Source organism: Microdochium trichocladiopsis (assembly GCF_020744255.1).
Source record: "Microdochium trichocladiopsis strain MPI-CAGE-CH-0230 chromosome Unknown B0I36scaffold_21, whole genome shotgun sequence".
In the NCBI taxonomy this organism is placed as follows: Eukaryota; Fungi; Ascomycota; class Sordariomycetes; order Xylariales; family Microdochiaceae; genus Microdochium; species Microdochium trichocladiopsis.
The window spans coordinates 128969-141392 of NW_025763564.1; the positions used below are offsets into that span (position 1 = coordinate 128969).

General features: G+C 47.6%; 2 protein-coding genes across 2 annotated transcripts; one reads left to right on the forward strand and one right to left on the reverse strand.

Annotated features, from left to right (window-relative positions):
• Window positions 1–2706: 2706 nt before the first annotated feature.
• Window positions 2707–3963, reverse strand: B0I36DRAFT_356905 (uncharacterized protein; the record flags this gene model as incomplete). Its single annotated transcript, XM_046157712.1, has 2 exons — window positions 2707–3045; window positions 3943–3963. The coding sequence occupies 2 exons, from the start codon at window positions 3961–3963 to the stop codon at window positions 2707–2709; spliced, it is 360 nt and encodes a 119-aa protein (XP_046003749.1).
• A 4969-nt stretch (window positions 3964–8932) lies between these two features.
• B0I36DRAFT_258267 (uncharacterized protein) lies at window positions 8933–12081 on the forward strand (the record flags this gene model as incomplete). The annotated part of the gene is made up of 4 exons (XM_046151080.1): window positions 8933–9950; window positions 10061–10573; window positions 10615–10965; window positions 11186–12081. The coding sequence occupies 4 exons, from the start codon at window positions 8933–8935 to the stop codon at window positions 12079–12081; spliced, it is 2778 nt and encodes a 925-aa protein (XP_046003750.1).
• Between the last annotated feature and the right edge of the window lie 343 nt (window positions 12082–12424).

The window sequence follows — 12424 nt, forward strand, 5'->3', positions numbered from 1 at the left end:
CACTTGAAGATAACTACATTCTCCACGATTGGAAAGAAGGTAGCTTACGGCCGTATGGGTCTAGACAGACTGTCTTACGTAAGATTGAGCATGTTTGTGCCCATTACGAGGATCGTAATGGCTTGGTGTATTATGCTATCAAGTGGCTCGATCACCAGTGCCCGACATGGGAGCTAGAAGAGACCTTAGAGGACTGCACACTTATCACGGAGTACTGTCTCGCACTATCATAGTATAACATGGCTGTTTATCTAAGCCATCTTGGAAAGGGATTCCTCCATGAAATGTCCCAGGCATATCAATCTAGTACTGTGTAACTGGATAATAGCTTCTTAAGTGTTTGTCCAGAGTACAAAACTGCCCTCTTGGGCGATTAACAAGCACCGCTAGTAGCTTACACTATTTCCTCTGCCCCAGGAAGGCATTTCTTCGTTTAACACAGTGCATAATTGTCAGCGCGTTAATAACGTAACCCACGGGTGACCCGCCCACACGGGTGACCCGCCCACTTTCCCAATCTTTCTGTACAAGCTATCTTCAATCCCATATTCCTCCACCAAAAATCATGCTACAGCAATCGAATGAAGGCGACATTATTCTAGCGCTAAACGCGCTTCAATCCGATCCAAAATTAAGCGTACGAAAGGCTGCGCAGATCTACAAAGTCCCTCGTACGACACTTCGCGACCGACAACGCGGCGCACAGCAAAAACGCGATACCCGACCACCCTGCCAGAAATTGACTTCGTACGAAGAGGAGAGCATTATACGATACGTAATCGACCTAGGTTCGCGATCATTTCCACCGCGACTTAGTGGTGTTCGAGAAATGGCGGATCGACTCCTCGCCGTACGCGACGCGCCGCGTGTCGGAACGAACTGGGCCTCAAACTTCGTACGACGACGATCAGAGCTCCGTACGCGTTTTAATCGAAGAATCGACTACCAGAGAGTCCTCTGCGAAGATCCAGACGCGTATCGCGCGTGGTTTGAGCTCGTACAAAACATAATCGCGAAATACGGGATCCACGATGACGATATCTACAACTTCGACGAAACGGGCTTCGCGATGGGTAAAATCTCCGCCGAAACTGTCGTTACGACCTCCGATCGACGCGGGAGGCCAAGAGCCGTACAACAAGGCAATCTGGAATGGGTTACAGTAATCCAGGGTATCGCGTCGTACGGCTATTCAATCCCGCCGTACATTATCTTCGCCGGGAAGGTCCACCTCGACTCCTGGACCGCGAATAGCCCTCTACCGGCCAACTGGGTAATCGCGCTTTCAGAAAACGGTTGGACGACGAACGAGAGAGGCCTAGAATGGGTAAAACACTTCGATTTCCATACAAAGAGTCGTACGAAGGGTACCTACCGCCTCCTTATCCTCGACGGCCACGAGAGCCACCATTCCGTCGATTTCGAGCTCTACTGCAAGGAACAGAATATTGTTACGCTCTGTATGCCTGCTCATTCGTCGCATAAGCTCCAGCCTCTCGATGTTGGGTGTTTTGGACCTCTGAAACGGGCGTACGGTAAAGAAATCGAAGGTCTAATGCGGGCGCACGTAACCCACGTTTCAAAGGAGGACTTCCTCCCAGCCTTTTATAAGGCGTACGACGCTGCAATGACCAAATCAAACATCCAGGCAGGCTTCAGAGCGACAGGCCTAGTACCGTACGACCCGAATTATGTGATTTCGCAGCTAGATGTGAAGTTTCATACGCCGACACCGCCAGGTTCCTCTGCTGGACTACCACCCCCATGGGTTTCAAAGACGCCGAACAACCCAATTGAGACCGAATCGCAGACGAAGTATATTGAAAATCGTATCGTACGACACCAGAATAGCTCACCGTCGTCCATTGTTCAGGGCCTACGACAGCTAGGAAAAGGAGTTATAATGATGGTGCACGAGCAGGACCTTATGCGCCAAGAAATCGCCGAACTTCGAGATGCAAACGACCGCCTCAGCCGCCGTCGTCGTACGAAAAGAAAGCAGCTACAGAAAGGAGGGTCCCTCACAATTGATCAGGCAAAGGATTTGAAGGCTCAAATCGATGCGACGCAGCAGTTAATAGCGGAAACGAGTCAGAATAGTGGTCGTACGAGGAGGCCCGAAATGCGCGCGCGACGATGTGGCGTCTGCGGCGAGCCCGGGCATAATGCTCGTACGTGTCAGAAAGTTATATCTGCCTCTGAAGAAGAGGATTCCGAATAGTTTGAATTGATTTGAGGCGTTGTGGTTGAATTGACTTATATATTGTCGTACGAGTACCCGATAACTGATTCATCCACTTGTGTGATTCACCCACTTGTGGATTACGTTATGTTTTTAAGGTAGTACGTTATTGTTATCGGATAGCGGGCTTGTGCTTCTACTGGGCAGCGGATGGGTTGCTAGTCGTAGCTATTATCTTATCGTTAATTGCCCTCTTTACGGCAGTCTAATAGACGTTGAGTTAGAGCTTCAGGCCCATGTAATATCACTGGCTTTACACATATATATGATAAGTATTTCTTTCTACCTGCCTCTTGAATCAAGTAGAGCTGTAGTAACGAGGTAAGGACCCATTATAGCCCAAGACTAATATCCCGTCCATATATAAAGAGCAGGGAATGCCGAACATGGATATACAACACTTGTAGAGTATAGTTAGCGCTATATTGAAGTCGCGCCTTTTCTACTTAGCCCGTCGACTCTTCTCACAATCGCGCATTGGCCTCTTCGATCTTTGCATCAAGTCTTTGGACCGCTGAGAATAGTCCCTGTGTGTGAAACCTGACGTGGGCTAAAAGTGGGTGAAGGACCTCGTTGGTTAAGGTCTTGTAGTAGTCTATTTCACGCCTTAGGCGCGCATTTTCGACATTCAGTTCAATAATTCTATCTCCGACCGGGATAGGGCTTTTTAGGTTCTGCAGCTCCTCAGGCTTTGTGTCAAATGCAGTGGTCATGCCGCCTAAGGCACGGATCTCAAAGTCGATCATACTGGGAGACAAAGGCCGACTGGACGCAGGGATTGTTTGCTCAGTACGAGTCCTAGTCTTTTGCATTGATAATTGTAGGTAACTCGCCGCACACTTTAGCCTTGACTTAACTAGTGGAGTATGTAGCTGGCCGCGGCCATTCTTATATAGATATGCCTCTAAGGACATAATAAGCGTGACTTCTGCTCCTATTCTGGAGAAGGTCTTATCGATTGTGTAAGGCTACTTCCGGCTGCTGCTTATCCGTAGTACAAAGGGCAACTAGAAAGGCAGCCGCCGATTCAATGTTGAGTCATTTTGCGCTACATTATACATCAGCCGAGGAGCCTTTTGCGAATCATAATGGACCAGATAGAATGAAGATATTTCGAAGATAGATAGCATAAGATTATGTTGGAGTACTATGTGCTCTCCTAAGAAGAAGAAAATACACAAAGTAGTTAACTATACACCACCTGGACTCGCCAAGCTCGCGCTAGAACCCCTAGACTGCGCTTCGCATAGCCTCCAAGCATCATCTCCATTCTGAGTCCCGGTAGGATTCCCATAGCTATCAGACGCGCCAATATCTTGGTGTGTAGACATGGGCATTGCTAAGTAGCTCAAGAGGTGAGAATTATCCATTTGTGTAAACGCTGTTTCGGAATTGTGTAAGGCGTTCATTTCCTGCCCGTACTGCCCTCTATCTACTGCCTCCGTGGGTTGCGGGTTTTCCCTATGGGCCTGGGTGAGATCGGCTAGGTTTTGAAGGTCTGCATCGAGAGACCGTATGAGCTCCCCCTGCCTTTCTGCAATGCGGTGGAGGAGGTCCCGGCTTTTGTTTGCTTCATCCAGATCTCTTTGCAGAAGGTGTTGTTGCTGCTTTAAAGAAACAATCTCTTGTTTCTGGGCTTCCGCAAAAGCCTTCCATTCTTGTATCTTAGTGTCGTGTACCTCGGACCAGGCCAAATGTACCCTCCACGGGACGTCGTACATGTTGTCGGATAGTAGTAGTTATCTAACACAAGATATTTTGGCAGTCTACGATAATAGGTCAACGGTATGTTAATATAGTAGATGAACATTTCATTTACACCATGGTGTGTTGTCAGGGGGTCTGCGTATCAAACGCGATTTATGCGTCGTTGGCGTTTTTGGAGCAAGGTCGAATTTGGCTACAAGGTAGCCTACTTACCGGTATAACGCCTAACGATGGAGCGTACGATAGTGGAGCCCACTATTCGGATATGGCCAATATTCGAACCACAAAAGCAAAGGAACGAGTAGTATACCTCTATAACCCATATACCGGGAGCAGATATACCTGAAATTTAATCGCCCCTAACCTAGCGTAGGTGTTCTATATAACTTTTGACTGGTGAGGATTTGTGTTACGATCCAGCCTCCAGCTCAACCTTTAGCTGGGCACTAGGATTTTGCTGTTCTGAAAAGCAGGAAAAGCCATGGCAATAGTGAATCTTAATTTGTCGTATCTCTTGGTTTGTGCCTTACTAGCAGAGGTATCACATCTGGTCATTAAGTGAATAGTTCATCTTTTAGTAGAATTGATAATTAGATTCATCGCTAAGGATAAAATATATTCACTAACTAGCAAGGAGATCCTTATAGTCAAAAACACCTTCCTACTCATCAGCTTTTACGTGCGTTGCAATCCAGCGATCCAGATCACTGTGATCCATTGGTGAGGCTTACAGTCTCGCGGCGTGAGCCCGTGACTCCTTATCGTGCTTATCCGTTCCTTGATTACTTGAACCTGGTAGTGGTCTCCCAATGGGTGAAACCCCGCGTGTATGATCTGTCCTTATCGTCGCAATATGATACACTATTACACAAGCGAAAACAAGTAGAGATAACGCCGCACTACATAAAGATGACTGATATACGTAACCTACGTCCACGGTAAAAAGAGGGGACTCGGCTACTAGGTACGCCAAGCGAACTACAAGTGCTGAGCATACCGCAAGGACTGTACATAAGACAATCGAGATCATTGAAGAACATAGGGCGATCCATAATATCCACGGCCTAGCTAAAGCTTCCGCTGCTATGATCGATATCGCAGAGATTATGCTGGTCGACAAACTACATCCGACGACGGCTTCTAGCGATGGGATGCTGTTGCAAATCGCTCCGGCGCAAGCGAGCTTCGTTCCGATAGTATACTTCGAGGCAAGAACTCCTTGGACTGCGGAGGATGCAAAGGCTACGGTTTCTTCGACCGTTGCTGACACTGCTGAAGTTGCTTGAGCCGCGACAGACTCTGCTACGGCTGTAGCTTGTGCAGCTAGACCTGTTATAGCATTGTCGACACCAGAAGGCTGTAGCGGAATATCTGGAAGCGACGGAATAAAGGCACGTCGAGCATTTCCCAGATTGAGCTACTCTTTTTAGTAAAGGACCCCTTCGCGCCAGGATCTCGCGCCAGGATCTCATACATACATAGAGGAGGACAATGCCTTCAGAGGTATTTCCTCCCTTCTGTAGAATCGTAGACAGAAAGTACAATAGAACAATGCTTGCCCCAATATGAAGGGCTATAAGAATATAGTGGCGTGGGATTTCCATAGTGGAGGGATACGTTTGTTCCCGCCCGAATTAACAGTAGGGGGGCATGCTGTAGCTTATATACATATAATAAGTAGAAGAAAAAAGCTGCGACTATGGAATCGAGTCTAATACGTGTGAAACAGCTTCAATGCCTAGGCTATCATATGACACGTCTTTCCCAGTCCTCTTTGACGGTCTACGGTCCTGATAGGCTTGGCAGGGGTACCCTGGGGTTCCGTTCTAAACTTAAAAACGCCTTATAGAGATCATCCGTTAATGGATCACAGGACTTGCTCCTGAAGGTCTCGATCATGAGAGGGTATGATGGAAGCTTGAGCTTAAGAATAGCATCACAAAGTCCTACTGCTGCATTTAGGCATCTGCGTAGTGGATCGTCACTAACCTGGAGGCGTTCTTTAATGTCTTTGATCGCAGCAGATCGAGCCTTGTCGGTCCTCAGTATTGAGTGGTGTACTGGAATGCAAAGCAGAGCATGCTTTAAATCTTGGAGATCAGATTCCTTCTGAAGGTGGAGTAAAGTATTCCAGAAATGGTTTGTCGGCTGAGCCTTTCTCATCTCCTGGAGTGTCTCCTCGTCGATACCGTGACTAATTGTTAGAGTTTCAGACACCGTGGTTTCGAAAACTCTGAAGCGATCATAGAAAAGGGCGCGATTATAACGCCTGTGAAATTCACTTCTGAAATGGCTCTCCTGGGCTAAAGACCACAAGGTCCGTATATCTTTCGCCTCGTTCACTTCTACAGATCTGACAAGTCGGACCGCATCGTGAAGCATAGAGAGGATAGCTTTACGCTCGTACAATACGGGCGATGGTGGGTTGAGAAGGGGTGGTCTTGGTGTCTGACAGTTATTCTGTGTTTGCATTGCTGCATTAGGTGCTGTATCACCTACGTCAGACCACGTCCACGGTAAAGGTGAGCTGTATAGGGAGATTCCCAATCCCCCGGAAAGGTTGTCAAAACTCGATGGATTAAATTGATTTTGTCGTTCCATGCATGCCACTTCTTCGCAAGCCGCTTCTTCATCGAGCATTCGTTTAAAATCATAATCCGTGGGGTCGAGCTTTTTAGTAACGAGCTCAATTAGAATTTGAGTACGTAGGCTATTGGTTTCAATCGACTGGCCACTTATATGAGCTACCTGGTTAGCGACTAGGCGCAACCCGAGTAGCATAAATAAACCAGAGTCTTGCTTCCGTGACCGATTATGCTTCGGTCCAGCTATACGAATAGTAGCGTCTGTACTACTTAGTAGCTGCGCTTCATTATCTGGACTACTGTCATACAAGTGGATGGTATCCTTATAGACTGCTGCAAAAAGCCAGCGACTGCCGTACTGTATAGGTACCATGCGAGTTCGTGTCCGTCCAGTATCAATAACCGCAAGAATATCTGCGCCTGGCTCGATGGTTTTTATGTCCTCTATTTGATACTTAGGCTTGCTGTCTTTAAGAAGCTGGAGATACTCCACGACGGTTTGACGTTCGAGCGCGAGACCTTTACTTAAGGTGTCTAAGTGTGTCTGATTTGAATAAAGAATCGATCCTTGCTCCGCGAACCGCGATACGTAGCTATCCCATTCGGGCTTCTGGATGATTTCTGAACGATAAGATTCACTTCGCGCAAGAGATCGAGCATATCGTGACTGGATGCACTTCCAAGTTGCCTTAAAATCGGTAACATCCTTCGCGGTTAATGGATAGAGTGAAAGCTCCTTGAAAATGTGCTGCAAGTTCATTGCTTGCATCTTAGTGTAACTAGCTTGAATTATGTACACATCAGCGCTATACCTATCATTAGTACTACAATATATAACCATGATAAAATCCACTATTGGCTCTCGTATTCGGCGGTATGTAACGACCTGGCCAACAGGTCGCAAGATCAGGCCAAGAATAAGGGGCGGATCATGCACTCGGGACGATACCCCTCCAAGGAATCTCATTATGTAGGCATTTTCATTATGTCAGCACGATAGGGTCGCACTATCACCCGGTGAGCTGGTGAGCCACGCACCCGGATCACGGCGATTCATAGAGCGGCTCACCATGAGCTAACCATAGGGCGATCATTGCGGTGAAGGGCAAAGGAGTATATGTTCGGTAGGATCATGTAGCGCGATAGCGGTTCACGATCCGATCTCCGGGGTTAACCGTCTAGTCGGGCGCGGTGGGGTTTATGTCCAGCGATCCGGATCTTTGGATATGTTGCGATCCACATATCCGTTGCTGCTAACATAGTGAGATGCTTATGTAACCATGGGTGTGTCCGTCCCGCGTGCATGCTCTGATTTTGTCCTTGGCCCGATCTTAAGACCTGTTGGTCGGGTCGTCACAAGCGGTTACCTTTGTACTTTAGAGATCAATCTAAGTATTAGTTTCACTACACACTTGAACTAGTCATTTAATTGCCGAGGCTGGTATCTCTTCCCAGAGACACAACAACCATCGAGAGAGAATGACCGCAGGAGTCTGTGAGTATTGCGAAGGCTTTACGTATCTTCCATAACAGCAACCCCCGCGCCCTGTCCTGCGGTTGACCCAGAGATCTGGATCGTGATACCGCTATATTATAAGCACCAGGTCAGTGTTATATTTCGCCGCCTTATAATTTCTTTACATCTATTTAAAGCTAAGAGCCTATAAGTCCAGTGATTTAGCACTTTTTACGCCTTAGCTTCGTATTCGGATTCTTACGGATCTTCAGCGCCCTTGAACCTTAGAATTCGGTACAGTTAACTTTCCAACATAAAGCCTCTTTATCTATCCCTTGTTTCGCTTCAGTCTGGAGCTTAGCAAAGCTCTTCATTGTCTCTGTGGCCTGTTGCATGCAAGAATACGTTATGTCCCAAAGACTTTTGATTTTCGTTAGGGCACGGCTTAGATACCGATTCTCATCTTGTAAGGCTCGAAGTATAGCAAGTTCGTGGTCCGATTCCTTCCCAATTAGCCGCTCCAAAATGTGGTCCAATTCAAAGGAATCAGAATATATGCTAGAAGTTTCTCGGCTGTTCGTTTCCATTGACAAAAGCTTTTTTGAGGCTCACGTCAAACGTTACGTCGCGAAGTGCGATTCTACGAAGCTCAAGTAACAACTTCGGTAGAATGGGGCCTTGGACCACTGCACTTGGGGTTAAGAAAGCCTTGAGCGGCATGAACCAGCTCTAGTAACCTCCGGAAGTGGCTTCGGGAAGCGCCTTCGAGGGTTAACTAATACACTTTATAAAATGCGCCTGATTTGGAGCATGCTTATATGGATTCTCCCAAAGCCTTCGCAATTTTTAGTGCATACCTGCTGTACTTTAGCCTTGCGGCCTATAAATATATATACCGGATAGCCTATCCCTTCCGGCTTCAATACCATAAAGTACAACGCTATGCTATCATGCGGACATACTCGATGGTTATGTCTAGCCACGCAAAACCAAGAAACGTGCCTAGAAGTGTCCGATCGAATCCGAACACTCTTAGACGACCTCCCAAACCCAGACAGACAGTACCCCAGTGTTCTAACACTGATCGGAAATCAGTCCAAGGCACGCTTCCTTCAAAAGCTATCTATCAATGTCAATGGGATTAGGGCACACAGATTCCGGGGAGAGCTGCACGTAGCTTTAGCCCCTAACAGTATCTCAGGCAATCATCCCATGCTCGTTATAGACGCAGACTTACCTTCTAAGGCTGCGCTACCAAGGAGCCAGCGGCAGCAGCGGTGTCATGAGATCATTCATCGGCAGTTTCTGCAAAGTTCTAAGAATGAGGAACTGCAGTCGGAAGAGCACATCTTTACGCGGCTAGTGATACCTCATACGGACGTACTATGTCTGTTTGCAGGGGACATCGGAGGAGTTCATCGCGCTGTGCAGGTCGTAACATCTTGGGCCAGCATGAAACCATCGCATCAGGGTGGATTTCGCCCATGGCTAGTCGTAGCGGTTAACAGCGAAGCAGAAGAGGAGACCTTTTGTGGCCTTGCCGCGACCCTGCTAGCTGCTATGAGCAATGGTATAACTACATCTTTTGCGAGCCTCCGTGTTTTGAGCCTCGGCCGGACGACGTCGCGTCAGAATCGGCTATCTGTCCTCACTCGTGAGCTTACAAACCTGTGCAATGTTTCAAGGGAAGGTCGTGCCCAGCAATCCCTTTTATTTACTGCACGACACCTTGCAGGTTTACTCCATTACGGAGCCACAAGAGCTATGGTCGATCCAGATCAGTCTAGCAACTTTATTCTCACGGCCCGGATAGATAATCCACCAGCGCCAGACTTGGCAATACATATTCGGAGGTTTCTGGACCAGTGCGCAGCAATCCCTTTGGAAGACCGAATAGATTTTATCCCTAGTGCGATTGCATCAAGCCTTATCTTAGACAGCTACCCTCCGGGCATGCATGGTAGGTTCCTGCTTCCCCTTGTACTCTTGGATGCTGACCACTTGGAACAGACTTTCAGCCTCGCGAAGTGTTCCATGAGCTATATGAGGAGACTTGCAAGGCTGCACTAGATACCTCACAACTGTTCTCGAGTTATGAGAACGGTACGGCCCAAGCAACAAAGGTCTTGAAGTCACTGGAGAACAAGTTTCTTTCGTTGTTCGATGCTTACGTTTCCTGTCAATCATCAAAAACATTACATCAGCAGCAAATAGCGAGTTGCGCTCGGTCCTGGAAAGCTATTAGATCAAATGAGACTTGTCTCTGCTGCATACGCCGGCAGCCTCGCTTTAGACTGGAGTGTGGGCATTCATTCTGTGAATGCTGTATAAGGACATTCGCGGTGCAAGATGAGCTCAAGCCTTGGCTCTTTCGGCTTGGTCATTGTCTGCTTTGCGGGCTATTGTCGGCACCGGCTAGTATTCAGATCAGGCCAGAAACGGCAGGACTTCGTGTGCTCAGTATTGATGGAGGGGGGACAAGGGGTCGAGTTCCGTTGGAGTTCCTTCGTGTCCTCCAGGAACGAGTCGGTTTACCGTTGCCTATCCACGAACATTTCGACTTGGTATTTGGAACTAGTTCAGGTAAGCAAACATCGCAACTGAGTGGATGATGCTAATGATAGTAGGTGCGATTATTGCCTGCGCGCTCTGTATCAACGGCTGGCCTGTGGATAAATGCATCGCAGCCTTTGAGAGATTCGCTCGCCTTGCGTTCAAATCTCGGTGTTCTTTTCGTATACCCATTATTACAAAATTCTACGAGCTGTGTTGGTCTATGCTTGCAGACAGCCGCTACTCCACGATAGCCCTAGAAGAAGCTCTCAAGTCAACCTTTGGGTCGATAAGAAGCATGTTGGACCACTCCATGGCAGACGAGAAGGGCATTCTTGTTGGAGTTCCCGTAACGACTATCCGCGATGTTCGTACCTTTGTGTTTTCGAACTATAACGGAATTGGGAGGCGTGGTCAGAGCGGTCAGTAGGCATCAGGGAGAAGCGGAGAATTCTCTACTAACGATCACAGACTATCAAATGATCACGCTCAAAGACGGAGACAGGCCTGTACCCCTCTGGGAGTCGTGAGTCAGTCCATTCCTCAGCTAATTATCAAGAGACTAACACTTCTAGATTATGTTGCGCGACAGCAGCACCATAGTAAGTCATATAAGTAGGCATGCTCTTCTTTTTACTAAAGATCCCAGTTACTTTAAGCCGAGAACGGTCGAAGGCTTGGGCGTGTTCCAGGATGGCGGTCTTATGTATAACAACCCAGCTTCCTTGGCAATTCGAGAGGCTGCTGTCCTTCATCCTACCACTCCTGGGCCCAGCCTTGTGGTCTCACTCGGTACTGGCTCGTTACAGTCACAGCCCGATACTGTTATAACCAGTCCCCGCTTCTGGCGAGATTCATTCTTCTTCCGAGTCTTCCGAGCATTTATGCAGTATGGCAGTGCCGATCGAGCCTGGCAGCAGCTCCTCAGCCATTGGGAGGTTAGCAAGAGTAGTGAAGTCTTCCGCTTTGATGTCGAGTTCAAGGACGTAGAACCGCCGCTTGATGATGTTGAAAGTATGCCAGATATGGCTAGAAACGCGTTTGAGACAATTTCGGTGTCGCCAGTACTGGACAAACTAGTTCTACGCATCCGGGCAGAGCTTTTCTTCTTTGAGTTGGACCAGATTGAACCGTTTCGAATGATTAATAGTACATATCAGTGCTCTGGAGCGATATTTTGCAGACTATCTCCCGGTTCGGACGAGGCTCAAGAGCTCGTAGCACAATTCAAGCAGAACCATGCTACCTTTGTGATAAGAGGGCATCACAAGTCACCTGACTTCACTAAGCTATCCAATAACTCTCTAACCAGGCCCCTCCTAATGAAAGTTGCTTTCCAGGCGTCTAGTCGTACCGAGCCCATTATGATTGCATTGCAGGAGGGAACAATGCAGTCCCCTATTAGTGGATCGCCCGTCAGTCTACAACAGCTATTGGACATGCAGCACTTGGAGAATCGCTTTGGTACCCCCGATCACCGTAAACGTACTTGGCCTATTGTGCAACCAACACCATCTAAGCGGAGGCGGAGGCGTTAAGTATTCAAATGTGCCCGGGAGAGTAGTTAGGTCTAGCGTAAGGGACTAGATCGACCTATTACTTAGCTGCTAGGCGTCCCAATATATCACAAATGATTCATAGTAACGCCAGATAATTATCTTTACAGGTGTTAATAGAGATTGATATAGTGATTAAGTTAATCGTTCTAGTACTACTTTTTAGATCTTACAACGTTGCTTCGTCTGAGGACTAAATGCAGAGTCCTTTATCTCTTTTACAGCTACACCATACTCCGCTAAACACCACCCAGGACAATTGTAGCATTGAATATAGCTGTAAACTATAGCCGAGTCGATTCCCCTATAACTGACAAATCACTTC